Below are 25049 nucleotides of genomic sequence, written 5' to 3'. Positions count from 1 at the left end.
GAAGATTTAATCCAACTTTACACTGTGAGACCTATAGCCTGTTGCCATGAAGTCTGACTCCTAAATAATCATAGCAATATGTAGATGTGTATTCCATGTACTTTAACTGTCATTGGCAGTCTTGTCCTATTTCCTGTTTTAAGGTGGGATGTGGATTGTGTTAAGTCTGCCTGTCCAGGGCCGGACTGGGAATAAAAACCAGCCCTGGAAATAATTTCATACCAGCCCCATAGCATTATTATACCGGCCCAACAGCATAGCGTCATTATTTTCTTGATCATAAAAGGGAAAACCATGCATTTTAAAGCACATGTAAAGCGTGTATTATATGTAGATAAGACAGATATAAAATCACATAGGGTTTTATATCTATATGTATATAGATAGATACATACATACATACTGTACATAAGAGCAAATTCCAGTTAAAAGTGGAGCAATTATCAAGAACAGTCCACTTATTGCGATGGTGATATATTACGAGAATAAAAAATAATCAAAGTCTGTCTTTACATGAGGGTCCGCAGAGTTCCCCCTTGCATTGTAATGGTGAATCCTGCAGACTGATGTAAAGGGGAACCCCAGAAACTCTGGAAATGTGACCAGAGACTACCTTCTGCAGAAAGAAGGGGGGTTACTGTATTCACTTCCCCCTTACGTCACTGACCCCTACTCAGACTGGTCTGGCGGAGCTGTCACTGACCTCCTCTCAGGTGCACCGTGCAGGGCCCAGTCAGTTGGTTCCAGCTTGTTGGCTCTGGGTTTATCCTATAGTCTTCTCTCCACAGTCCACATACATCTTACTTCTCCCCTGACCCCCATCCTGGTGGCACTCCCACACCTGACTCCTCTCCAGACTCCCCCTCAGACTGCAGACATGATAAAAGACAAGAGATGATCATAGGCTGTGCAGACATGATACAGGAGATGTCAGAGGTTGCAGACATGATACAGGAGATGTCAGAGGTTGCAGACATGATACAGGAGATGTCAGAGGTTGCAGACATGGCACAGGAGATGTCAGAGGTTGCAGACATGGCACAGGAGATGTCAGAGGATGCAGACATGGCACAGGAGATGTCAGAGGTTGCAGACATGGCACAGGAGATGTCAGAGGTTGCAGATATGGTACAGGAGATGTCAGAGGTTGCAGACATGTTACAGGAGATGTCAGAGGTTGCAGACATGTTACAGGAGATGTCAGAGGTTGCAGACATGGCACAGGAGATGTCAGAGGTAGCAGACATGGCACAGGAGATGTCAGAGGTTGCAGACATGGCACAGGAGATGTCAGAGGTTGCAGACATGGCACAGGAGATGTCAGAGGCTGCGGAGGGGTCCAGTCTTACCCGCCCCTGGTGTAGAAAGGCGCGCTTCACCACCCCGACCAAGATCAGTGCCCTTCTATAAAAATGACACCGCCCAGTGCCATTACGTCACTACTGGCCTTCCCCGGCCTAGCTGCAGCCATATACTATACGGGTGCCACCAGGGCTGGTGGAAAGATTTTTGACACCCTAGGCAACCCCCCCAGCTAGGAAGCAGGGCCAAGAGGAGTGAGCTGGGTACGGGCCTCCTGTATGAGGCCCAGGCCCCATCAGTTCAGCAGGAGGGCCCAGGCAGTAGGAGGAATCAGATCATGGAAAAGGGGGGTGACTGGTGTGGCGGGAGGAAAATTACAGGAACCGATCCCCTGTATGGGTCTCCCTGCAGCAGCTGAAAGCTGGCTTTTCCTCCTCCCTCTCCTGCTGCTTTGGTTCTTGCAATTGCCCCCCTCTATACTGATCACCCCCTCCTGTCCATGATCAGATGCACCCTTTTCCCTACTGCCCAGACTCCCCTGTATGTGTCCCCCTTACTCGCAGCGCTGCTGGCTTCATCTTCTCTCCCTCCCATATGTTTTCAGTTGCTGCAGAGGGAAGGGGGGAACCACAGGAGATCTGTTCTAGTAAACAACTGTTGATGACCACTTTCCGTCTGCTGTCCTTTGTGCCCCTACAGCAGCTCTGACGCTTCTTCTCTTTTTTCTGCTGCCGGCTGCTGCAGCGTAGGGGAGAATAGCTTCAGGATAGGCTTCAGCCCTGGTTGTAGTGGTGAGGAGGGTGATATCAGTGGCAGTGCTGAAGGGGGTGGGATAAGTGGCAGTGGATGTGGTGAGGGGGTGGGATCAGTGGCAGCAGTGGTGATGAAGATGGTGGTGGTGAGGGGGGGTTGGGATCAGTGGCAGTGGTGAGGGTGGTGGTGAGGGGGTGGGATCAGTGGCAGCGGTGGTGGTGAGGTGGGGAGGGATCGATGGCAGCGGTGGTGGTGATGAGGGGGGTGGGATCAGTGGTAGCGGTGGTGGTGGTGAGGGGGGTGGGATCAGTGGCAGCGGTGGTGGTGGTGAGGGGGGTGGGATCAGTGGCAGCGGTGGTGGTGATGAGGGGGGTGGGATCGGTGGCAGCGGTGGTGGTGATGAGGGGGGTGGGATCGGTGGCAGCGGTGGTGAGGGGGGTGGGATCGGTGGCAGCGGTGGTGGTAGTGATGAGGGGGGTGGGATGAGTGGCGGCAGGGGTGGGCAGCAGGGGGGGGTGGTGAGGGGGATGGGATCAGTGCTGGTGGTGGTGGGATCAGTGGTGGTGGTGGGGGTGTGGGATCAGTGGCAGGGGTGGTGGTGGTGGTGGTGGTGGTGGGGGGGGGGGGTTGGATCAGTGATGGTGGTGAGGGGAGTGGGATCAGTGGCAGCTATAGTGGTGACTGAGGGGAGATTAGTGGCAGTGGTGATGGGGGGCTGGAGTGCCCCCCCCCTTCCTATCAGGGATAAAATCTGTGGGGGTGTCGGTGGTGGGATCAGCAGGGGGCAGTGGTGATGGAGGATGGGATCAATTGCACTGCTGATTACTGTACTTACTTTGTCAGTCGATTCAGCCTCAGTGCCTCTTCACACGTGCTGCCCTGCAGGGATGCTTCTTCTGAAGTGTGGCGGCGGGTCTCCCAGCAGAGAGCAGAGCTCCTCCCCCTCACTCTATTGGTCGTCAGCAACAGCGTCGGCTGACTTTCTCCTTCCACCGGTGTACTACCGGCACCTTCAGCTTCTCTCGCTGAAGCAATGGGCGATTGGGCGGAGTCGAGAGGATAGGCGGTCTGCAGTGACACTGCTCACTCAGCCAGCCTCCCCTTAGCAGCGAGCAGACAACGGTGGCCAGGCCACTCCCCCAGTCACACAGCGGCGGAACGGAACATGCGGGCGAGCGGCCGAGAATGGCGGGCAGGCGGCCGGAGCTTGCGGGCGAGTGGCCGAGAGTGGTTATGGCGGGCAGGCGGCCGGAACTTGCGGGCGAGCGGCCGAGAATGGTTATGGCGGGCAGGCGGCCGGAGCTTGCGGGCGAGTGGCCGAGAGTGGTTATGGCGGGCAGGCGGCCGGAACTTGCGGGCGAGCGGCCGAGAATGGTTATGGCGGGCAGGCGGCCGGAACTTGCGGGCGGGCGGCCGAGAATGGCGGGCGGCCGGAACTTGCGGGCAGCTGGAATTTGCGCGCAGGCGGGCCCTCTGAGTGCTGCTGCTCTCAAAGCGGCCCCAGGGCAGTCGGCCTACCGGGAAATCTCCCGGTATCCCGGTAGGCCAGTCCGGCCCTGTGCCTGTCCCATTGTTAAATGTTAACGAGCCCACATAGTTCTGTCCAGATGGCTAGATAATTAGTTCAGGTTAATTCTGTTTCTGTATACAATTTCATCTGCATATGATAATGTAATCAGGTAACCCCTGACCTGTGTGTGGTATTTTGATCAGGAGGGGGATGTGCTCATGTGGGTATAAATTGAGTGTGAAACTGTACAATAAAGGAGAAGGTTCAAAAACTTGTACAAGCTAAGTTGTCGGCTAGCTTTATATGGGGGCGACTAGGATTTGATATCTATGTTCATGACTGCAAGGAAGCCGTATACTGATGGAAGACCACAAGTACAGTGTGGGTTGAGGTTCCGTTACAGTATCTAAACTTCTCTATCATGTTGAAAGAAGTTCAGGTAGCGGCCAGTTCCTTCCTTAACTGTAGAGTTCCAGGAGATGACAGACTCTCACTGGAAGTCTACAAAAAACATGCTTACTCCTGGGATTGGATTTGATCCTGGGACCTCTGCTGTGTCTGGCAGTGATTCTTCTTGCCGAGCTACCTGAGATGCTGAGCAGCATCCTGTCTGATCTAACTCTGCCCTGTGCCTTGACTTTTGCTGAACCCTGAACTCTTTGCTCCTTCCAAGGCCAAGGAACACACAAGACAGGTCAGGGATAAAGTTGTTGAGAAGTTTAATGCAGGATTAGGTTATAAAAAAAATCCCAAGCTTTGAACATCTCACGGAGCACTGTTCAATCCATCATCTGAAAATGGAAAGAGTATTGCACAACTGCAAACCTACAAAGACATGGCGTCCACCTAATCTGACAGGCTGGGCAAGGAGAGCATTAATCAGAGATGCAGCCAAGAGGTTCATGGTAACTCTGGAGGAGCTGCGGAGATCCACAGCTCAGGTGGGAGAATTTGTCTGCAGGACAACTATTAGTCATGCACTCCACAAATCTGGCCTTTATGGAAGAGTGACAAAAAGAAAGCCATTGTTGAAAGAAAGCCATAAGGGGTCCAGTTTGCAGTTTACAATAAGCCATGTGGGGTACACGGCAAACGTGGAAGAAGATGCTTTGGTCAGATAAGACCAAAAGTGAACTCTTTGGCCTGAAAGCAAAATGCTATGTGTGGCGGAAAACTAACACTGCATATCACCCTGAACACACCATTCCCACAGTGAAACATGGTGGTGGCAGCATCATGTTGTGGGGATGCTTTTCTTCAGCAGGGACAGGGAAGCTGGTCAGAGTTGATGGGAAGATGGATGGAGAAAAATAGACGGCAATATTAGAAGAAAACCTGTTAGAGTCTGCAAAAGACTTGAGACTGGGGCGGAGGTTCACCTTCCAGCAGGACAATGACCCTAAACATACAGCCAGAGCTACAATGGAATGGTTTAGATCAAAGCATATTCATGTGATAGAATGGCCCAGTCAAAGTCCAGACATCAATCCAATTGAGAATCTGTGGCAAGATTTGAAAATTGCTGTTCACAGACGCTCTCCATCCAATCTGACAGAGCTTGAGCTATTTTGCAAAGAATAATGGGCAAACATGTCCCTCTCTAGATGTGAAAAGCTGGTAGAGACATCCCCAAAAAGACTTGCAGCTGTAATTGCAGCGAAAGGTGGTTCTACAAAGTACTGACTCAGGGGGCTGAATACAAATGCCCACTTTTCAAAGATTTATTTGTAAAAAAAATTTGAAAACCATTTATCATTTTCCTTCCACTTAACAAGTATGTGCCACTTTGTGTTGGTCTATCACATAAAATCCCAATAAAATACATGACTGGGGTATTGCCCAATGTTACAGCTGCCATAACCTATCCAACAACCGCCATTTCCCTTCAACCAATTTTACCCGACATAAAATAGCTTCAGACCAATACATCTTTATTTTGGGTTTTACTGGCCATAACAGCCCCTTTATTAAACAAACATAAATAACAAATCTCTTCATTACACAATATAACATTCTTCTTAACCACTTGCCGACCGCCGCACGACTATCTACGTCGGCGGTCAGCCCCTCACAGGCAAACTAACGTAGGGCTACGTTGCTTGCTTGTGAGGGTCTAGGGAGCGAGCGTGCGCCCCCGGAGGCGCGCTCCCGCTCCCGCGTGGTCACGGACCCCCCCGCGCGTGTGACCAGCGGACCCGATGTCCGCCGGTCACTCGGTGATCGGCGGGGGAGAGGGAGAATGTCAGGCAGCTTGTGTAAACAAGCTGCCTGTCATTCTCCTCGCTGCAAAGACACTGATCACATGGATCTACTATGTAGATCCGTTGATCAGTGTCCTTACAGCTGAAGCCACAGCCAATCACAGTAGAAAGCACGCCCCTAGGGACACACACAGCCCCTCCCTCCCAAATAAAGTTAACCCCTTCACTACCAGTGTATTTTTACAGTAACAGTGCATATATATAGCACTGATTACTGTAGAAATGTCACTGGTAACCCCAAAAGTGTCAAAAATGTCAGTCAAGGGTCCGATCTGTCCGCCTCAATGTCGCAGTACCGCAAAAAAAATCGCAGATCGCCGCCATTACGCGTTAAAAAAAAAAAACAACAAAAATGACAAAAATCTTTCCCTTTGTTAGTAAACGCGATAACTTTTGCGCAAACCAATCAAAATACGCTTTTTGCGATTTTTTTTACCAAACATAGGTAGCATAAAACAAATTGGCCGAAAATGTTAAAAAATTTTGATTTTTACATTTTTTTGGGGGGGAATTTCATATAAAAAAATTTGAAAAATATTGTTATTTTTGCAAAATTGACGCTCTTTTTTTGTTTATAGCGCGTGATCAAAAAATCGCACAGGTGATCAACTACCACCAAAAGAAAGCTCTGTTTGTGGGAAAAAAGGATGCCAAATTCGTTTAGGTACAGCGTCGCACGACCGCGCAATTGTCCGTTAAAGTCACGCAGTGCCGAATCGCAAAATACCCCCTGGTCGGAATGGGGGTAAAATCTTCCGGGGCTTAAGTGGTTAACAAGATAACATAACATAAACAGCCTGATATAGCTACCTGCTCTTCTAATAGGTCTTAAGGTTTTTGAAGGCACCCTTAAATGACCAACCGGCTGTATCTGGCACCAATTTGCGTCACCAGGGGCCCCCAGCCGCAATTACACCACCTTGGGGACAAACGTTTATCCATACTCCAGCTGATACAGCCAGCTTAACCACTTCCATATTACTTCAGACACTTATTAGGGCAGATACACCCATATCGAAGATGGGCCCAGACCCTCGTTCTCCAAAGAATGTAACCACCCCCTGCCTTCAAAAACCCCGCTGCCATGACAACACAATCGCCATCCTACCCCTAAAAGGAAACCCAAGATAAAACTGAAAAAATTGGTGGGAAGGAGGGAGAATCTTTTCCTACGCTCTCCCCTTGCTAAACTGATGCTACAACTAGCACGTCCCACTAGAAGACCCCTAGGACCACACCCTGCCCCACCCTGTCCTCCACCAATAAGGTAAGTCCTCTATTTATTCTTAGCCCTTATTATTGTTAACCCCTTAGTTCACTCTTGCCTATTTTGCCAAATCCAGACCCTGCGCTTATCCTGCGCCTTCAGCTGCTGGCCTGCTGCTTTCACGTTTTTGGTTTCTACATGACAAAATGTGAAAATATTTCAAGGGATATGAATATTTTTTTAGGGTACTGTGTAATTTTTTTATTTTTTGCCAATACATACATGTTGATAGAATCTCCGCTGTTTTTTGAATCACTGTTTCACTTTAAATACCTTAGCTGCTCTATACTGTGATATAAGGAAAATGTTCATCTTTTCTTCGGTTATCGAGTGGCATGGAGTGTGTAGGTTGACTGTTGAAGTGCAGTCAATTAATGTCATAGCTCTAGGGCCGCTTGTTCAGATTCCACTGACAAAGTCTTACAAATGTCGGCAGTTCTTCCACGTAACACTCAGGCGCTTGTTTACCTTGTCACTGTTTTCTCCCAGAGTACATCCAAATCATGTACACAGTACACAGTATTAATTATGTATGGGCACTGCTACAATACATTTCAAACCTGACAGCTGATTCCTGCTAGCATCTAGACAGTGCTATGGCTTTATTTTACTGTACAAAAAACCATATGATTGTCAAACAATCCCGCAATTTGCTGAAAATCACAAGAGTCACAAAACTTTCTGACAGTAGCAATTTTCATCTTTTTTACCACAAGCACACACATACAATACATGCCAATATCATTTCATGTTATCTTTTCAGCTTCAAAGTCTTTATTTGAATTGACGTCATTTAACTCCCTGGCTAATGCATTGGTGATCTTTATTAAAGTGTAACTGCAGCCAAAAAGGTGGGATTGCCTAATGATCTCCTTAGTAAGAGTGCATCATGACCACTAAGGGCACATTCAAACAGGCTTCTAAAACACAGCGTTTAGATGCGTACAGCTTATGGTTTTCTTTGCATCTAAATGCAGTGCTATAGGAACCAATGGGGCCATACACACAGCCAGTGCTGGGACAAGGCCATCCTGCACCCAGGGCAAAGATGCCAAACTGCGCCCCCCCCTTCCCTTAGGGTTAGGGTAAGGGCGTCCACATTCCTGTAATAAACTATTGCACCCAGGGCAGCCGTCCCTCCTGCCCACCCCTTGTCCCGGCCCTGCACTCAGCTGGGTCTACAAATTTTCCCTGCGTTTAGCGAGATACAAAAAAGTAGGACAGAGCTGAACTAAAAGGATGAACTAGATGGACTTGTGTCTTTTTACAACCCCTGAGACCAGGGCCAGACTATACACGCAAGCATAACTTTCACCCAGAATTCAGTTCCACCCAGGATGTGTGAAAGCTTTTAGAACTAGAGCAAGTGTGCATTGCTTTACAAACACCTGAGATATCCTAAATTATTTTCTGTGACCCCTTAATGGGTAATGTGCCATTGCTGTGTACCACAAATTTGAGCATAGCAAAATTTTGTGACACCTGTGTGTTAGTTTTGGGGTGCCCAAATTATGTTTTTGAAGGAAAGAAGAGAAGGGAAGGGAAAGGAAGGGAAAGGAATAGAATACAAGAGAAAGGAAGGGAATGCAAGGGACAGGGAAGGGAAAGAAAGGGAAGGCAGGGGAGAGGGAAGGAAATATAAGGGAAAAGAAGGAAAGACAAGGGAAAGGAAGGGAAGGGAATGCAAGGGATAGGGAAGGGAAAGGAAGGGAAGGCAGGGGAGAGGGAAGGGAAGACAAGGGAAAAGAAGGGAAGACAAGGGAAAGGAAGGGAAGGGAATGCAAGGGACAGGGAAAGGAAAGGAAGGGAAGGCAGGGGAGAGGGAAGGGAAGACAAGAGAAAAGAAGGGAAGACAATGGAAAGGAAGGCAAGGCAATGGCAAGGCAAGACAACACAAGAAAGAAAAAATATGTTGTATGTGGGACAGGAAGCAAATTGAAATTTCCCCCCATGGTTCCACAGAACGACCAAAACTTTTTTTAACTGAATAAACACATAATGTAGCTTTCAAAACTACTAATTCTACTTTTTGTTGGTTAAAATAAGTCATTCATTAATTCATTTGGGTAAAAGGTCCATAAGCCACTTTTTTTTAAGAGCCCCCCACCCCACCCCCAGTATCAGTGACCCCTAAGGATTAGATTGCTTTATGAACCCCCTAGTATAGGTGCACCATTACTTCATGGCCATCTAAAAGTGCCATCACTTGGGTTGTCCTAAATGTTGGCATTGTGGTCTTCTGTGACCCCCAGTAGGTAGTACCTTTTGTAATTTCTAACTGCAAGTAAGTGTCCCAGACATTAAAATAATTTTGTCAAAAACGGTTTTCGAGGAAGGAAGGGAGGAAGGAAGGGAGGGAGGAAGGAAAGAAAGGAAGTAAGGAAGGGAGGGAGAACGGAAGGAAGGATTTGCTATCTAAGAAAGTAAACTCTAATAGTCTACTGCAGGGGCCTCCAAACTTGTCACTGAGGGCCACATTCTAAATTTTATAAACATTCATGGACCAACAAAAATTTGTTTTACAAATGAGCAAATCAAATTTAGATGAATGAATACATTTTACATTTTTTTTGTAATCAAAAGGATATTATTTAGAAAATCAGAAAAAAAACTTTAAGTAAAACAAAGCTGATAAAGTCCAAACAAACCTCAATGTATCAGAGCCCCCCCCCCCCCCCCCAACATTAGAGCCCTTATATTGCATTCCCCATCTAAGGCCCCCTTTAAGCCAGAGTCTCCCTTACATCAGACCCCATCTTATATGAAAGTCCCCATCACAATCTCCCGTTACATCAGAGCCCCTATCAAAGTCCTCCTTAAATCAGCATCTCCCATTCATCAGTTTTAGTCTCCCCTTACATCATATAGAGTCCCTGTCAAAGTCCCACATAAATTGAAGTCCCCCTTACATTTGAGTCCCCCTCCTTATATAAGGATACCTATCAGAATCTCCCCTTAACTTGGAGTCCCCCATTCATCAGAGTTTCAATTTACAACAGAGTCCTCATCAAAGTCCCCCTTACATCAGAGTCCCCCTTATATGACAGTTTAGATCAAAGTCTTCCCTTTTTGAAAGGTCTCCAGAAAAGTCCCCCTTAAATCAAACACCATCTTAAATCAGAGTCCCCCCTTATATGACAATCCCCACCAAAGTCTCCCCTACATGAGGGTCCCTTATATCAGAGAGCCAATAAAATCTTGCAGTGGGCTGGATTTAGCCAATGGGCCATAGTTTGGAAACCCCTGGTCTAGTAGCTAAGTGGGTTAAGCCAACGTCTAGTGAATTGAATACACAGACTTAGTTTGCCTAGTGACGACTAACCACAGGGTTTTCTTTGGACTGAAAATTAAAAAAATACAACAACTACCAATGACTGGACTAATTCTTTTAGGGTGACAACAATAACTATACCTACTAGGTTTCAGGGCCTCTCAGATGCCATCGTGCCTTGCATGAAGGTGGTCATGAGTGACCCTGAAACTTAAAAACAGAACAAAAAATGTAAACCTCCACCAGAAATATACATATTGAATTTTATAGAACAAAGAAGGAAAATAAAAAAAAAATGAAATATATACTTCCTGTACTAAAATTAAATATTCTGCCGTGTAATCATTACGCTTAAGTGAAGTAATATTCAGGACAGCCATATACAGAATCTATTTTAGTTCATTCTGCAGTTTTAATGGTTTAACCTTAATTAATAATTAAAACCATAATTATTATTGTACATTTATTATATCATTTCTGCAGGAAAAGGACATATTTTTACTGGAGGACATAACAGTGTGGTTAATTCTTTATGTATCTATAAATACTACATGGACCGAAATGTATTGTTCATCTGGATTACATTAAACGGTAGCAATTTGATAACTGGTCACATTTTTTTTTTTTATAAGGTGTTATGAAAAGCAACAAATCAGAGATGCTAAAAACTGGAAAGGCTTTACCACCAACAAATGAAACCCACAGTAACACAGCTCCATTTTCTGATTCCTTTTACATTAGGTTGTTTGATTATCATTGCCCTCGTTATCATCACTTCCATCCTAATCAGCCTCAGATTTCCATCTAGTGACCAAAATGTGAAACTTTTCTGATTGAAGCATTTCAGGAACAAATATCCCATTATGGGGACTAGATGGCGCTTACGACAATAGAAAATAATCATGTTAGACAAAATCTATTTTTAGTTGTGGCTTTCCATTGCTTCTCCGAAATTCCAGTAAAACTTAGGGGGAATTTAGCAAAATGTTGTTATTTTAGCAAAATGCATCGAGTTAATAAGGAAGATAAAATGGATGTGGTTTTTAGTATGAACGATCTGTGCATTGTGGTGGAAAAAGAAGTGGAGGTGCATTAAAAGGTCCATTCATTTTGAATAGGTTGCCCTACTGCAATTCACGTTAACTTGTGACAAACGCACGTTTACATGTGTGGTAACACATCAGATCTAAACCCATACTAAGATTGCAGTTTACACCAAAATATAGTGTGTAAAAGGCGTTTCCGTGCGTGTTTTCCACACCGCATTAAAAAAGGACTGTCTGTGCGATCTGCTGCAGGTGCCAATACATTGTTAACAGCACTCCAAATGCAGATTGCAAAGGCAGTGTGGGCACCAGATCGCATGGTAATGCAGTACCATGCGATTTGGTGCGGCGTGTTTTTTAAAAGTAGTGCATGTACTACTTCTTGTGTGTTCTGGCGCATTCCACAGCCAATTCTAACGAGTGGGCTGCAAAATTGCACTGCAGAGGAATGCACAGGAATCTTCCAGGAATGCAGACTGCGTTTCTGTGCGATTCTGGTGTGAACCGGCCCTAAAACTTAACCTCAGGGCTCAGGCAGATCCAAATATAATTTAATGCAGTTAGTCATTTAAAACAAATAATATATACTTTTAAATGCAATTAGTGTTGATATCAGCCCCTTGCAATCTCCTGCACAGCAACGAGTTGGGAGATTGAGGGGAATATTCAGAACAGATTAGGATCTGATGTATGCACAAGTGCTGACAGGGAGCATGCTTAAAGTGATTGTAAAGTCTCGTTTTTTCCCCTATAAAAATAACAAACATGTTATACTTACCTACTCTGTGCAGTTGGATTTTCACAGAGCAGCCCAGATCCTCCTCTTCTCGGGTCCTTTTTCTGCTCTCCTGGCCCCTCCCTCCTGTTGAGTCCCCGCACAGCAAGCAGCTCACTATGGGGCACCCATGCTGAGTCACAGCTTCCTGTGTCCATTCAGACACGAAGCACCATACCAGCCACGCCCCCCCCCCCTCTCTCCCCCGATTGGGCCAATGGCGCCACTGCTTTGTCTCAGCAAATCAAGAGGGAGAATCTCGGATGGCTGAGACACTCGTGGGCATGGCTGGACAGAGAGGGAACTCCGATAATTTTTAGAGGGGCTGAGGGGACTGTTGCACACAGAAGGCTTTTTCTTATGGCATAGAATGCATTAAGATAAAAACCCTATGACTTTACAACCCCTTTAATGTGGTTCTAAAGGCTCAAGGTTTTTTACCCCAATGCATTCTATGTCTATCTATTGGTAGGGTCTTCTCATGGTGCTCAGGTACAGTTCAGCTTGTCTGAATTGAATTAGACAGCGGGAGGAAACCTGACAAGTGAGGGCACAGGCATTGTTACAGCCATAGCAATTGGCAGAGGAAAGTGCCTAGTTGCATGCTGGGTGACTGTATAAATGCCAGGGGCACATGTGCTCGGGGGCTTTGGCTGGAGAGCGGGGCTAGATCTGTGTCATGTGGCCTGTTCTGTGAGGGCCATCCCTTCAACTAGAAAAGTCAGTGGACAGGTCATTTTCCTGAAGATAAAGTAGTTGCATTAATTCTGCTGCTAGAGAGACTTAATTCTTCCATACACGTGGCAGTATGGTAAAATCAGTGTGTCTGCTTCCTGAGGCCAAGTGAGAGTTGTCCTTATCTACTGTGAACAGTTAAGTTTGAGGATCACACTTTTCCCTTCTCCCATCCAAGTTTCACAATAAATTCAAAACCAAAACAAAAAACAAACCCTGGACTGATTATTGAGTAACGAACAAACGGGGGTAAGGATGGATGTGTGAAAAATCCCCAGCAACTGTCTGCAGGTAATCAGAGGGAGGCCCAAGAAGTCATCACACAGCAAGCCCTACAGGGACAAAGCTTCATATGCATTAAGGTAACAACCCCCAGTCTCCTCTTATACTTACCTGAGTCCAATCTCAATCCAGTGATATGCGTGGGAGCAGTGGCTCTCCTGGGTCTCCCTTTCCTTATTGGCTCTCACAACAGCAGGAGTCAATGGCTCCTGCTGTTGGCAATCACAGAGGCTTGCTATTGGGGGCACTTAGCAAGGAGGAGGAGCCAGGACCACCGGCGGGGGACCCAAAAAGGAATAGATGGGGGGGTAGGTATAGCACCTTTTCTTTAAAGGATTAGAAAGGAGAGAGATGACCTTAGCAGCCAGCTGCTTCTATTTGTTGTCCAGTAATAATCTGGGGGCATGGAGGTGACCAGCCTGTATTGTTTAACTACAGCAAGGAAAAGTCAGGTCCCCAGCCTGGCTGTGTTATGTGGCAGGTTGTGTACATTTTAAGAGTGATCCAAAAAATGACTCACTTGCCAGGTAAAAGTTATCCTATATACATATATTTTGATTGCATATTTAGCTATTTGTTTGCAGTCAATTGCAACTGCAACCAAAACTTTTTGTTTCAGTTTTGAATAGAGTGGAAAGGGAGAGGAACCACTGCCAGATTTTTATTGCTGTCAGTGTTAGAAAACACTCCCCTAGGCTCACACTTAACCCTTTGATCACCCCTGGGTTAGCCCCTTCCCTGCCAGTGTCATTTTTACAGTAACAGTGCATGTTTTTAGCACTGATTACTGTAGTAATTTCACTGGTCCCCCCAAAAGTGTCAAAAATGTCAGGGGTCCGATCTGTCCGCCGCAATGTCGCAGTCTCGCTAAAAATCGCAGATTGCCGCCATTACTAGTAAAAAATATAAAATAAATTAAAATGACATAAATCTTTCCCCTAGTTTGTAGACGCAATAACTTTTGTGCAAACCAATCAATATACACTTATAGGGATTTTTTTTTACCAGAAATATGTAGCAAAATACAAATTGGCCTAAAATGATGACAAAACCTGATTATTAATTTTTTTTTGGGGGGGGGGGGGAATGTTTTATAGCAGAAAGTGACAAATATTGTTTTTTTTTTTTTTTCAGAATTGTCTTTTTTTCCTCTTTTTTTGTTTAAAAAAAAAAAGCAGAGGACATCAATTTTATTTGGGTACAGCCTTTGCACGACAACGCAATTGTCCATTAAAGTAGCACAGTGCCGAATCACAAAAAATGGCCTGGTCATTAAGGGGACAAATCCTTCCGGTCCAGAAGCGGTGTTCCAGCTGGGGAAAAAAAAATGAAGTCAGCAGCTACAAATACTGTAGCTGCTGACTTTTAATATATAGACATTTACCTGTCTAGGGAGCCCAAGATGTCAGCCCCCCCGCTGATTTTCAGATCGGCTGCCGGGTGCTGCCGCCACCATTGATTCTAAGGGAAAACAGCAGTGAAGCCTTTCGGCTTCACAGTTGGTTCCCTAATGCGTGTGCACGAAGCGCGCTGCACATTCTAATTGGCTCGGCAGCGGGGAAAGGAGGGGGGTCCGAACTTCTGAGGGACGGTGCCGCGGCGCTGTCTCCCGGAAGTAGGGAAGGATACCTGTCAAAAACAGGTACCCTTTCCCCCTCCCCCCTGAAAGGTGTCAAATGTGGAACCGGAGGGGGGGAGGAAGCCGATTAGCAGAGGTTCCACTTTTGGGTGAAACTCCGCTTTAAGTAAAGAATATTGTTCAAGGAGCAGACACCATAGTGATCCACACTTCATCTTTCACTAATCTGACCTTGATAAGATGACTTTTAATTGCTTGATCAGGCACTTTGAAAATGATCACTCTTGTATTTTATAAGACTGGAAGTGCTAAAAGTGGAGATGAGCGAATCATTTTTCCAATTAGGGCAAATCCGGTGACTCTTCCCTTTCTTCCGGCAGCTCATGGCTCTTCCTGAATAAAATGATTTACAGAGAATCAGGAAATTTATGAATAAAGTCAATCATAAAGATAATTTGCAGGCTGGACAAATCTACATCCACATAATCAGGCACGTTGAAAATGTCTGATTGGAAAGAAGGTGACATTTAACAAATCTGCCAGATTCATGAATCAATTTACTTGTCTCTCATTACAAGCACTTCTGCTGTAAGTGTATCATTCTCATTTAGGTCAGCTAGCAATGCCAATCAAAAAGATTGATAATGAGAGGTGTGGCCTGGGAGCCTAGCTGAACTGATTTAAGCGGTTGTAAACCACGGGTGTTATAAAAAAGAAAAAACACCTGCAAGGCAATGGCATAATGTGCTAGCAGGGGCGTAACTAAAGGGGTTGCAGGGGTTGCAATTGTAGCCAGATCCCATGCTCCAGGGGGCATGTGCGGCTCCCCTGTACACCTGCATAGAAGGGGGCAGCGGGGGCAGCATGTAGAGAAATCACTGTCCTCCTTTTTCCTCCAGTAGCTGCAGGAGGAAAATGGAGGAGATTGGTTCCCCCTGCTGTTCCACTGTATGCGGCCCCTACCATTCCTCCTATCCAGTTCACTTGTGTTCTACTGTCTCTGGGCCCCTGTGTGCTCCCCTGGTCCCCCCCCCTACTGTGCTTTCCCCTCCCCCACCACACTCTGCTGCCTTCCCTCTCCTGCCGGCTGGTGCAGGGGATGTGTCACAATAGAGAACTAGGAAGGGGTCAGTAAATGTGTAATTTACCAGCTCCTTCCTTTTCTGAATGGACAGAGTCATATTCCGTGACATTGTAAAAAAATAAAATAAAATTATAAAAAATAATATAGTTAAAATACCAAAAAATGGGGAGCGTGGCTTGGACATGAACGGGTAAAGACACTTCCTGGGAGAGCTCCTGCCTGCTGCCCTATATTCCCAGCTTTTTCAATTGATTTTGCCGGTTATGCTTTCCTCTAAAAAGAGGAAGACAAAGGGCACTGCTGCCTCCACCCGCTCCTCCAAATCTGCGGGGGAAATATTTTACTTTTCCCAGGATCGGGGACTCCCCAGGCCACTGCCAAGATGGCCGCCACACGAGGTGGGCCCCGAGAGACCCCGGCCTTGCCTGCTCCTCCCGCCTCGCCTGCAGCATCTACCTGCTCGGACGCTCCTTCAGATGCTCCCGTGGTCTTTCAGATGGGGGACCACTCGGCCTTTCACCCTATGGCTATCCGGGCAGACGCAGAGCTCCGATCCCTGCTCCTGGCGTTACCCACCAAGGCAGATATAGAGCTGCTAGCGGACAGGATTGAGGAGACCCACAGGAGAAACTGGCAAGCGATCAGAGAGGAAGTACAAGCAGTGTCCAACCGCCTGACTGCCGGTGAGGCCAATTTGTCATCCCTGGAGGATCGGGTCTGATCACTTGAGGCGGCTACGTCCTCCTAACAGGAGACCACCATGGCCATGCAACTACAACTGGAGGCCATGGAGGATAGGAGCCGCCACAACAATTTGCACCTGCGGGGCCTTCCGGAGCCTGCTGAGACGGAAGATCTGGCGGCGACCGCGTCGACGGTCTTCCATTTACTGCCGGGCTTGGACACCCCAGCTACACTGGTGTTCGACCGTATACACAGAGGCCTAGGCCCCAAGCCGTCGGACCCTACCCGACCTAGAGATATCATCTGCCGCCTACACCATTTCTCGCTCAAGGAAAAGATTCTTCATAAGACCTGGGAGGTGGGAGAGGTGCAGTACAAGGATGCTTCTGTGAAAATACTGCCCGATGTCTCCAAGGCAACGCTCATGCGGAGGGCCCTGCTCCAGCCACTGCTCGATCTGGCCCGCCGCAGGGGATACACTTCCATAGTGTTCTGGAAGGACAGCCGGAGTTTCACGCTGTGGGAGACACAGGATCTACTGGCTCTTTTTGACTTTCTGGAGGAGGATCCCATATCGGTACCGAACTGGCTAGCCCCCCTCCAGAGCTCGGAGCCTGGCGGGGCTCGTTTGCGGCCTGATGGAGGTCTCCCTCGGAGACGCCGCAGAACCCCCGGGAGTTTGTGCACTCTGAGACCGGAGCAGGCGCAGGAGAATTAGGTGCACTCCCCTAGTTCTGATGGATGCTCTTCCCCCCCTTATGTGTTGCCCACAAGCTCCCCTTGGTTGTGGATGTCACTGACTGCCACTATTGACCTACCTCCCCCCTTTCTTTGCTGCCTGCCTGGCATCCGAGGACCACAGCCCATCCATTGCACTTATGCCACTCAATTGACTGTTCTTCTGCACAGCCTTAGTTCCATCACCTGATCCTGGCCTTATCACATACCTGCTGATCCATTGGACCTTGCCTGACTACTTATGCCTTCTTGGACTGCTGAGGCCTAGACTGGTTGCTCCGGGGAGCCCCCCTGGCCCATTCCCCGGTCCTTCTGCCTCGCCCGTCTCCTGCCTCCCCCCCCTTTTTTTTTTTCGTTCCCAGACTGGCTACCGCTACGATCCTGCCGGCACTCCTGCGATGGACTCTACTTTCTGTGGGGGAGGACACCTCGACCATCTCGGACTGTCCTGCAACTCACCAGGTTTTCAAGGGTGGATTTCACATTATGCCCTACCGAGCCGTAGATGTCTGACTTTGCATTTCATGGGGGGGGGGGGGGTGTTGGGTAGAGTGGATATGGTCTCCCTACTGGACCTCATTATCTGTTGCGCTTTGCTGTTTCCCCTTTGCAGTGCAGCCCTCATGTTGGCTTCATATTGCTGCTGGTCCCAGCGGCTGGAACCCACCCGGGTGATCTTGGTCGCTGGGGTCGGTTCTGGTCACTCTAGAAATGTGGTACCACTTTAGATGGGGCAGCCACCTAGTTCTTATTTCCCTACTGTAGCTGGGGCTGTTCACTAGGGGGGGGGGTTGTATTACACTACACTCATGCCTATGTACCTTATTGTTTTTTGCTTTCCGCTTTTGCATATGTTGATGTTATTTATGCTGGGAGGGGATGGTGAGGGGAGCTCCCTGTTTGGGTATTGTTCTTCCACACTCCCACTTAGGACAGCACACAAGGATAGTGACGGTTGTCACCATGTCCTCTCGAAAAGTTTGTCTGTTAACGCAGACAAAACCCCCTCTCTCTCTACATTTCTTACCCACCTACCTTCCCCCTCCCCCTTCCCTGCCTCTCCGTCCCCTTCCCTCTTCCGTTTTCCCCTCCTTTACCCACGCTATGAATGACCTTCTGCTGGTCTCGCTCAATGCAAGGGAACTCAACACCCCGGAGAAACGCCAGGTCCAGAAAGCGCATAGCCAAGGCCCCATTCCGGGCTCAATTGATCGGCATCTGGTGGTTGCTGCATACGACCGAGAGGGACTATATGTTTTACTCTTCCCCTCATGGGACTTACACCCGGATAGATTTCTTTTTGGTCCCCCACGCGCAATTGCACGCGGTTCGGTCCGCTTCCATTGGTGCTATTACGTGGTCAGATCATGCGCCAGTCTTACTGTCGTATGCACTCTCTGAAGTCCCCTCTTCTAAGACTAGATTTTGGAGGCTAAATGAGAGCTTACTGCAGGACCCTGTGGTTTTGGAGGATGTTGGGATGGAGCTGCAGTCGTACTTTTCGACGAATGCTCTCCCGGACTGCGACCCTGGGACTTTGTGGGAGGCACACAAGCCTGTCATCAGGGGCATCCTGATTAAACATGGGGCTAGATTGAAGAAAGAACGCAATGCACAGCTGACGTCCTTATGCTCTACTCTTCATGGGCTGGAGGCTAGGCACAAACATGCGCCTACCCCGCCTCTGTCTGCAGGATTAGGGGTCGTCCGTAAGAACATCTTGGACCTCTGCTGTTTAAAGCAAAAGCCGCTATCCAGTTCTACAAACATATCTTTTTTGAGACCGGTGACAAGTGCGGAAGGACGGCCAGGTATGCCCACCCCGCCAGGGCGGGGAAGGACATACGCTCGGCTACGTACATCCCGCACGTTATGTTGCCCAAGGGGCAAAAGCTCTCTCTCCCCAAACAGATTGTGCGAGCCTTCAGGGATTTTTACTCGTCGTTGTATAACCTGGAATCCCAACCCCCCTCCTCTGTCCAAGATAGTGGACTACATTGAGTCTTCTCGACTCCCCAAGCTTCCGAGGGAAGCGTTTGAGGCCCTGGATGCCCCTATTTCTCAATTAGAGGTGGAGGGATCGATATCCTCTGCCAAGCCGGGGAAGGCTCCGGGGCCGGATGGTTTCACCCTCCTTTATTACAAGTTACTATTTCCCACTTTGGGCCCCCACCAGTCCCGTCTATATAACTCAGTGGGCATGGGCTCCCCTTTCCGGAAGGACACACTCAGGGCTCATATTACTGTGCTGCCTAAAGCCGGCAAGGACCCCACAGCTTGTAGCAGCTACAGGCCCATTTCTCTATCGAACTTGGACCTCAAGTTTTTTACGAAGATCCTAGCATCGCGATTAGTTACCCACTTACAGTCCCTTGTACACTTGGACCAAGTGGGTTTTGTCCCACAGAGGGAGGCCAGGGACAATACCATCAAGGTCCTCCACCTGATCCATCTGGCCAAGACCAGCGGCGTTCCCAGTGTTTTCCTCGGCACCGACACCGAAAAGACATTCGACCGGGTTACCTAGCGATTCATGTTTGCGGTCCTACGACACATTGGCCTTGGCGATACCATGCTCCAAAGGATTCAATCTATTCAAGTCTATTCTGATCCTTCAGCACAGGTGAAGGCAAATGGACTTCTGTCGGAACCCTTTGCCATCAGCAATGGCACAAGACATGGGTGTACACTTTCTCCACTCCTGTTTGCTCTGTCTCTTGAGCCCTTCCTTTGTAGGGTCCGACTGAATCCTGATATCAGTGGGATCGGTGTTGAACAGTGTCACCATAAGGTCTTGGCCTATGCGGATGACCTGCTTTTTTTCATCTCCAACCCAGTGGTCTCCCTCCCAAATTTAATGAAGGAATTTGAGCTCTATGAAACACTGTCCAATTTGAAAATAAATTTTGGTAGGTTGGAGGCGATGGGGTTTGGACTGACAGCCTCTTTGTCACGGGCCTTGAGGGGCAGATTTGGGTTCAAGTGGATGGCTAGAGCGCTCTAGTACTTGGGAACACTGATGCCTCTGGACTTGTCGCAGGTGTATACTCTTAACTCCCCCCCCCCCCCCCCGATGCCCCAAACTAAACTTCTGCTGGACTGATGGCAGAAAGGGACCCACTCCTGGTTTGGTAGGTGTAACCTACTCAAGATGTGTATACAGCCTAAATTCTTGTACCTTTTTCAGGCCCTGCGTGTGCGGATTCCGGGAAAGTTTTTTTTACCAAGTACACTCCCTTTTTGTGCAGTTTGTTTGGACTCATAAGAAGCCCAGACTACATCGGACTATTCTGGTGTTACCGAAGCACTTGGGGGGACTGGCCTTGCCCGACATCTGCAAATACCAACAGGCAACTCACCTGAGTAGGGTTCTGGATTGGTGCAGACATGCAGCCTCCAAGTTATGGATTCAGCTGGAACAGGCCCAGGTTGATTTGCCCTTGCCAGGGGCGCTTTGGTGTCCCGGGTCTCTAGCAGGTACCATTCGGAGGCACCCATTGTTAGGAACCACTCTAAATGTGGCTGGACGTGCCTGTGACAGCCTCGCCTTGTCCCCACGCCCTCCCCTCCTCTCCTGATTTTGGGCCATCCGTCTTTCAATCAGGGCTTCTCAGATCATGCCTTGCTGGCACTGAGTCGCCATGGGATATTTTGGGCCACTCACTTCCTGATGAACGGTCATTGGCCCTCCATCCCATAGTTGATGGCGCCGGAGGGATCCTTCACGCTCCCGTTTTGGTCAGCGGTTCGAGTGCACCATTTTCTACATTCCCTTCAAGACCCTACTACCTTTACTAGACCTCTGACCCCCTTGGAGGATTACTGCTCTGGAGAGGGGCCGTTGCCTCGGACACTCTCTCTAGCTTATGGTCTCCTGATTTCTCCGCCTGATCACATCGATATGCCCTGGATTGGAAAGTGGGAGACAGACCTGCGCTGTCAGTTCACGGTGAAGCAGAAACGAAATATGATATGTTTGGCCTTGAGTTCCTCAATCTGCACAAGGACACAGGAGACAAATTTTAAAATACTCACACGTTGGTACTATACCCCAGTGCTACTGCATAACATCTTCCCCGACTCTTTGGATAAATGCTGGAGGTGCCAGGGCGACATAGGTACGCTATTGCATATTTTCTGGGCTTGTCCCGAGTTGTCACACTTCTGGGGTGAGGTCAAAAGAATCCTAGCACTGTTCACGGACAGGGCGATACCAGATGATCCAGTCTTTTTCCTATTGCAGGTGTCCGACATTTCTGTTGGAGCCTTCAAGAAATCTCTTCTATGCCCCATGCTAAACGCAGCTAGGACATGCGTGCCTCTTCACTGGAAACAGACAGCCCCACCAACGATTGCTCACTTGCTCGGGAAAATAGAGGAGGTCAATAAACTGGAGAGTCTTATCGCGGCGTCCCGCCACAAGGGTGTCCAACATGCAGACAGGTGGAGAATCTGGGATCTCTTCATCACCTCTGGAGAAGGGGCAGGCTTGTTGGAAGTGTAGCTTCATGGATGTTCCATTCAGTTTCAGTTTCTGTGGGCTCACTCTTCGTGCATCCATGGGGCCGGTGATCCATGGCGTGGGGCATGCAGGCTCTGCCTGCAGCACTCCTGGTGGTCCCTTTCCCCCCAGCCCCTGCCTACCCCTACCTCCCCTCCCTATTCCCTGACCCCTCTAACCCCCCCTGACTCTCTACTCTGTCCCCTCAGCAGTTTCATCTTACTTCTTTCCTTTCGTCTACCTTTCTGTTGTTCCCAAGGGAGACCTTCTGTAAATTACTCTTCGAAAAGGTAACACTCCAGAAGGAGTACCCTGCATAGCACTCAAAAGAAGTCTTAGCCTACCTCTCCACCCCAGTATGGGATTTGTGTTTCTTGGAACGACTTCTTGAATTTCAGGGAAACGGATGCACTGAGCTGTATTGACTCTTGCTTTATTTCACTTACCTATGTCGTATTTCCCATGTCTATATTTTGTTGTACCTGCTTCCGGTTGTTCTTAATAAAATTTATATTTGCAAAAAAAAATAAAATACCAAAAAAACTACTGACACCAGTGGGTAAACTTCCAGGATTGCAAACGTCACACTTGCAACCGGGCCCTGGCATTCCACCACCGTGGGGAGTCCCCAAGATGGCAGGAAGGGGGCCCACTGCAGAACTTGTGAAAGGGTCCCGCTGCAGGACCGTAATAAAGGGCTCCGCAACGAGAGTAAAGGGCCCCAGGATCAGTGGAAAGAGCCCCAAGCTTGAAGGGAAGGGCCCCGACCAAGGGGTTCGAAGGGCCCTTCATGGTTTTTTGCACCGGGGCCCTGAAGGTTCTAGTTATGCCTCTGTGTGCTAGTATGCATCGCATACTAGAACATTATGAAATACTCACCATGGAACTAAGTCCTCCAGCGCTGTACTGTCAGTGCTGAGAGGGCTGACATGTTCCCCCCTGTCTTTCTTCTGGGTTTGCATGCTCTGGCTATGTGTTTGGTCAGAGCTGCAATTACATCACTCCCACGCATGCCCTAAGTTTGCGGCACAAAGCTCTGAAGTTCCGGAAAGGTATCCCGGGCCTTCAGGGCGCATGCACCAGTGGTATCACTGGCTGCATCCAGGGTAAATATCTCCTAAACGGTGCGCATTTAGGAGATATTCATTTTACGTACTGGTAAGCCTTATTATAGGCTTACCTGTAGGTAAAAATGAATAAGCGGGTGTTACTACCGCTTTAAAATCTGACCAGCTCACAGTCAATTATTACCTCCACCCATATCTGGAAACCTAGTTCTGGGCAGAGGGCTAAGTAGAATTGTAAATAACATTTAAAGCCCATTTCCAGGATTTAAAAAAAAAAAAATACCCTCTCCTCTGCACTGTAAGGGTTTAATGCTTGGTAACTCTAGAGCAGGGTTTTTCAACCTTTTTTCAGTCAAGGCACCCTTTAAAAATGATGGACAGTCTCAAAGCACCTCATTCTAAAATGTAAAAATGATTCTAATAGTTTTGCATAATGCAGCAACATCCACACACATAGGACACCCAATGTTAGAGGTAATTTATTCTTTCAAAGCAAATACACTTTTGCAAACTGGTACTGATTAGTATTCCAATGTTTCTCTTCTCCCTCAGTTTTTCTCCATCACTCAGCTAATGTGACCCCAAGGCTGATAGAGTGGGGCAGGGGAGGGTCAAACAAGGATGCTATGCAGACGACTGACATCCTGCATATCAACTGATGATGTTATTGCTTGTTAGGATGCCAGTGACTGGATAATTGCAATGGTGCACAATTAAAACCAGTGGCTTTAACTAAAAGACAGGCTTCATCCACACGCTGGCTTGTATTCAATTTTTGGGCAATTTTTAGGCATTTTGACATCTCTGAAGAAACCTGAAGGCACCCAGGGTATCAGGGCACCCTGGTTGAAAAAGGCTGGTCTAAGGGATGAGGAATAATGTGTAAGGCTGTATTCACATGGGCGGCCAGGGCAGATAGTTTTCTGCATTCAGAGGTGGATAAACACCACCTGTGGATGCAGCAACACTCTGTGCTATGGCTGAGTACAAACAGGCCGCAAAACTCCACAGAAGCGCCAACTCTGGATGCAGACTGTATAAAGAAAACAGTACCCACACTCAACTGCAAAAGCAGCTACTTTTGGCCTCCATGCTCCAATAATAGAACCTATGGTAAGGTTAAGCCGACTACTCAATGCCATCAAAAAAAATTAAATCTTTATTGGCTGCATCATAAAATACAACAGTAACATGCTAACATGTTTCAGCTAAAACAGCCTTCCTATGAGGCTATTTAGTTAGCCTGTTATGTTTTATTATGTAGCAAATAAGGACTTGCATTTTAGAATTGCCACAGAGGAGCCAGCTTGACCTTACTCCTGGATGCACAATGGCTGCATCCAGACTCAGCCGAGGGATCTAGTTGTATGTAACCATGAATGAGTGGTTACTTGCACACTGGAGTTGATTTACTAAAACTAGAAAGTGCAAAATCTGGTGCAGCTCTGCATAGAATCCATTCAGCTTCTAGGTTTTATTGTCAAAGCTTAAGTAGGGTACACACTATAAGAAAATCATCCAAACGATCTTTCAATTTTTCTCGTTGTTTCACAGCAAGTCAGAACCGATGAACAGAAATTCATACGAAAATTCTTGTACGACAAAGGCTTTTTTTTTTTGTTGTTGTTTATTGTTTCTAATCATGCACAGTCTTTATTTTCAGATTTTTCTTGTACAAAAATCATACGAAAACAGTACACATTAAATGAAAATCATTTTTTTCCATACGAGAAAAATTTTGAAGTTTGTCCCTTCGAGAATTTTCATATGAAAATTCAGAATCGGCTGTGGAAAGTTGTGTACACACTATACGAAAATCGTATGAAAATTCTTTGGATGAAAATGTTCGCCCGATTTTCTTATAGTGTGTACTAGCCTTTAATTGAACAAGCTGAACTTAGAAGCTGATTGGCTAGCATGCACAGCTGCACCAGATTTTGCACTCTCCAGTTTAAAGCGGAGTTCCACCCTGGGAAAGTTTTTTTTTATAAAAATACCCCCGGGACAGTCAGGGCTAGTGCATTCCACAATGGCTAGCCTCTGATCTGTCCCGGGTTGCACTTACCTTTTAGAAGAAATACTTACCTTGAAAATGTATTGTCCAGCGCTGCCATCTCAGTTGTGGGCAGCTTGAAGCCAGCACGATCCTCTTCTGTGTCCTCTTCCATCTTCATTCGGTCCCACGATGCACTGC

At 47.5% G+C, this 25049-nt stretch overlaps 1 protein-coding gene across 3 annotated transcripts in view; it reads right to left on the bottom strand.

Moving 5' to 3' along the window:
• TAFA1 (TAFA chemokine like family member 1) overlaps positions 1-25049 on the bottom strand; it is a 678093-nt gene that overhangs the window by 4695 nt on the left and 648349 nt on the right. Inside the window, exon 6 of one of the 3 annotated variants that reach the window (XR_014225583.1) lies at positions 10506-10574. The exons of 1 other annotated variant lie outside the window; for it this stretch is intronic. Coding sequence is in view for 1 of the 2 variants with exons in the window: in XM_082265572.1 (XP_082121698.1) it covers positions 10557-10574 (18 nt within the window). In the remaining variant the exon portion in view is untranslated. The remainder of the gene's footprint in view (positions 1-10505; positions 10575-25049) is intronic. One more of the 3 variants, XM_082265572.1, reaches the window with a different exon arrangement.

Source organism: Pelophylax lessonae (genome assembly GCF_965119305.1).
Source record: "Pelophylax lessonae genome assembly, chromosome: 8".
Lineage (NCBI taxonomy): Eukaryota > Metazoa > Chordata > Amphibia > Anura > Ranidae > Pelophylax > Pelophylax lessonae.
The sequence above is the reverse complement of the archived record's forward strand: the minus strand, read 5'-3'. Positions and strand labels throughout refer to the sequence as shown.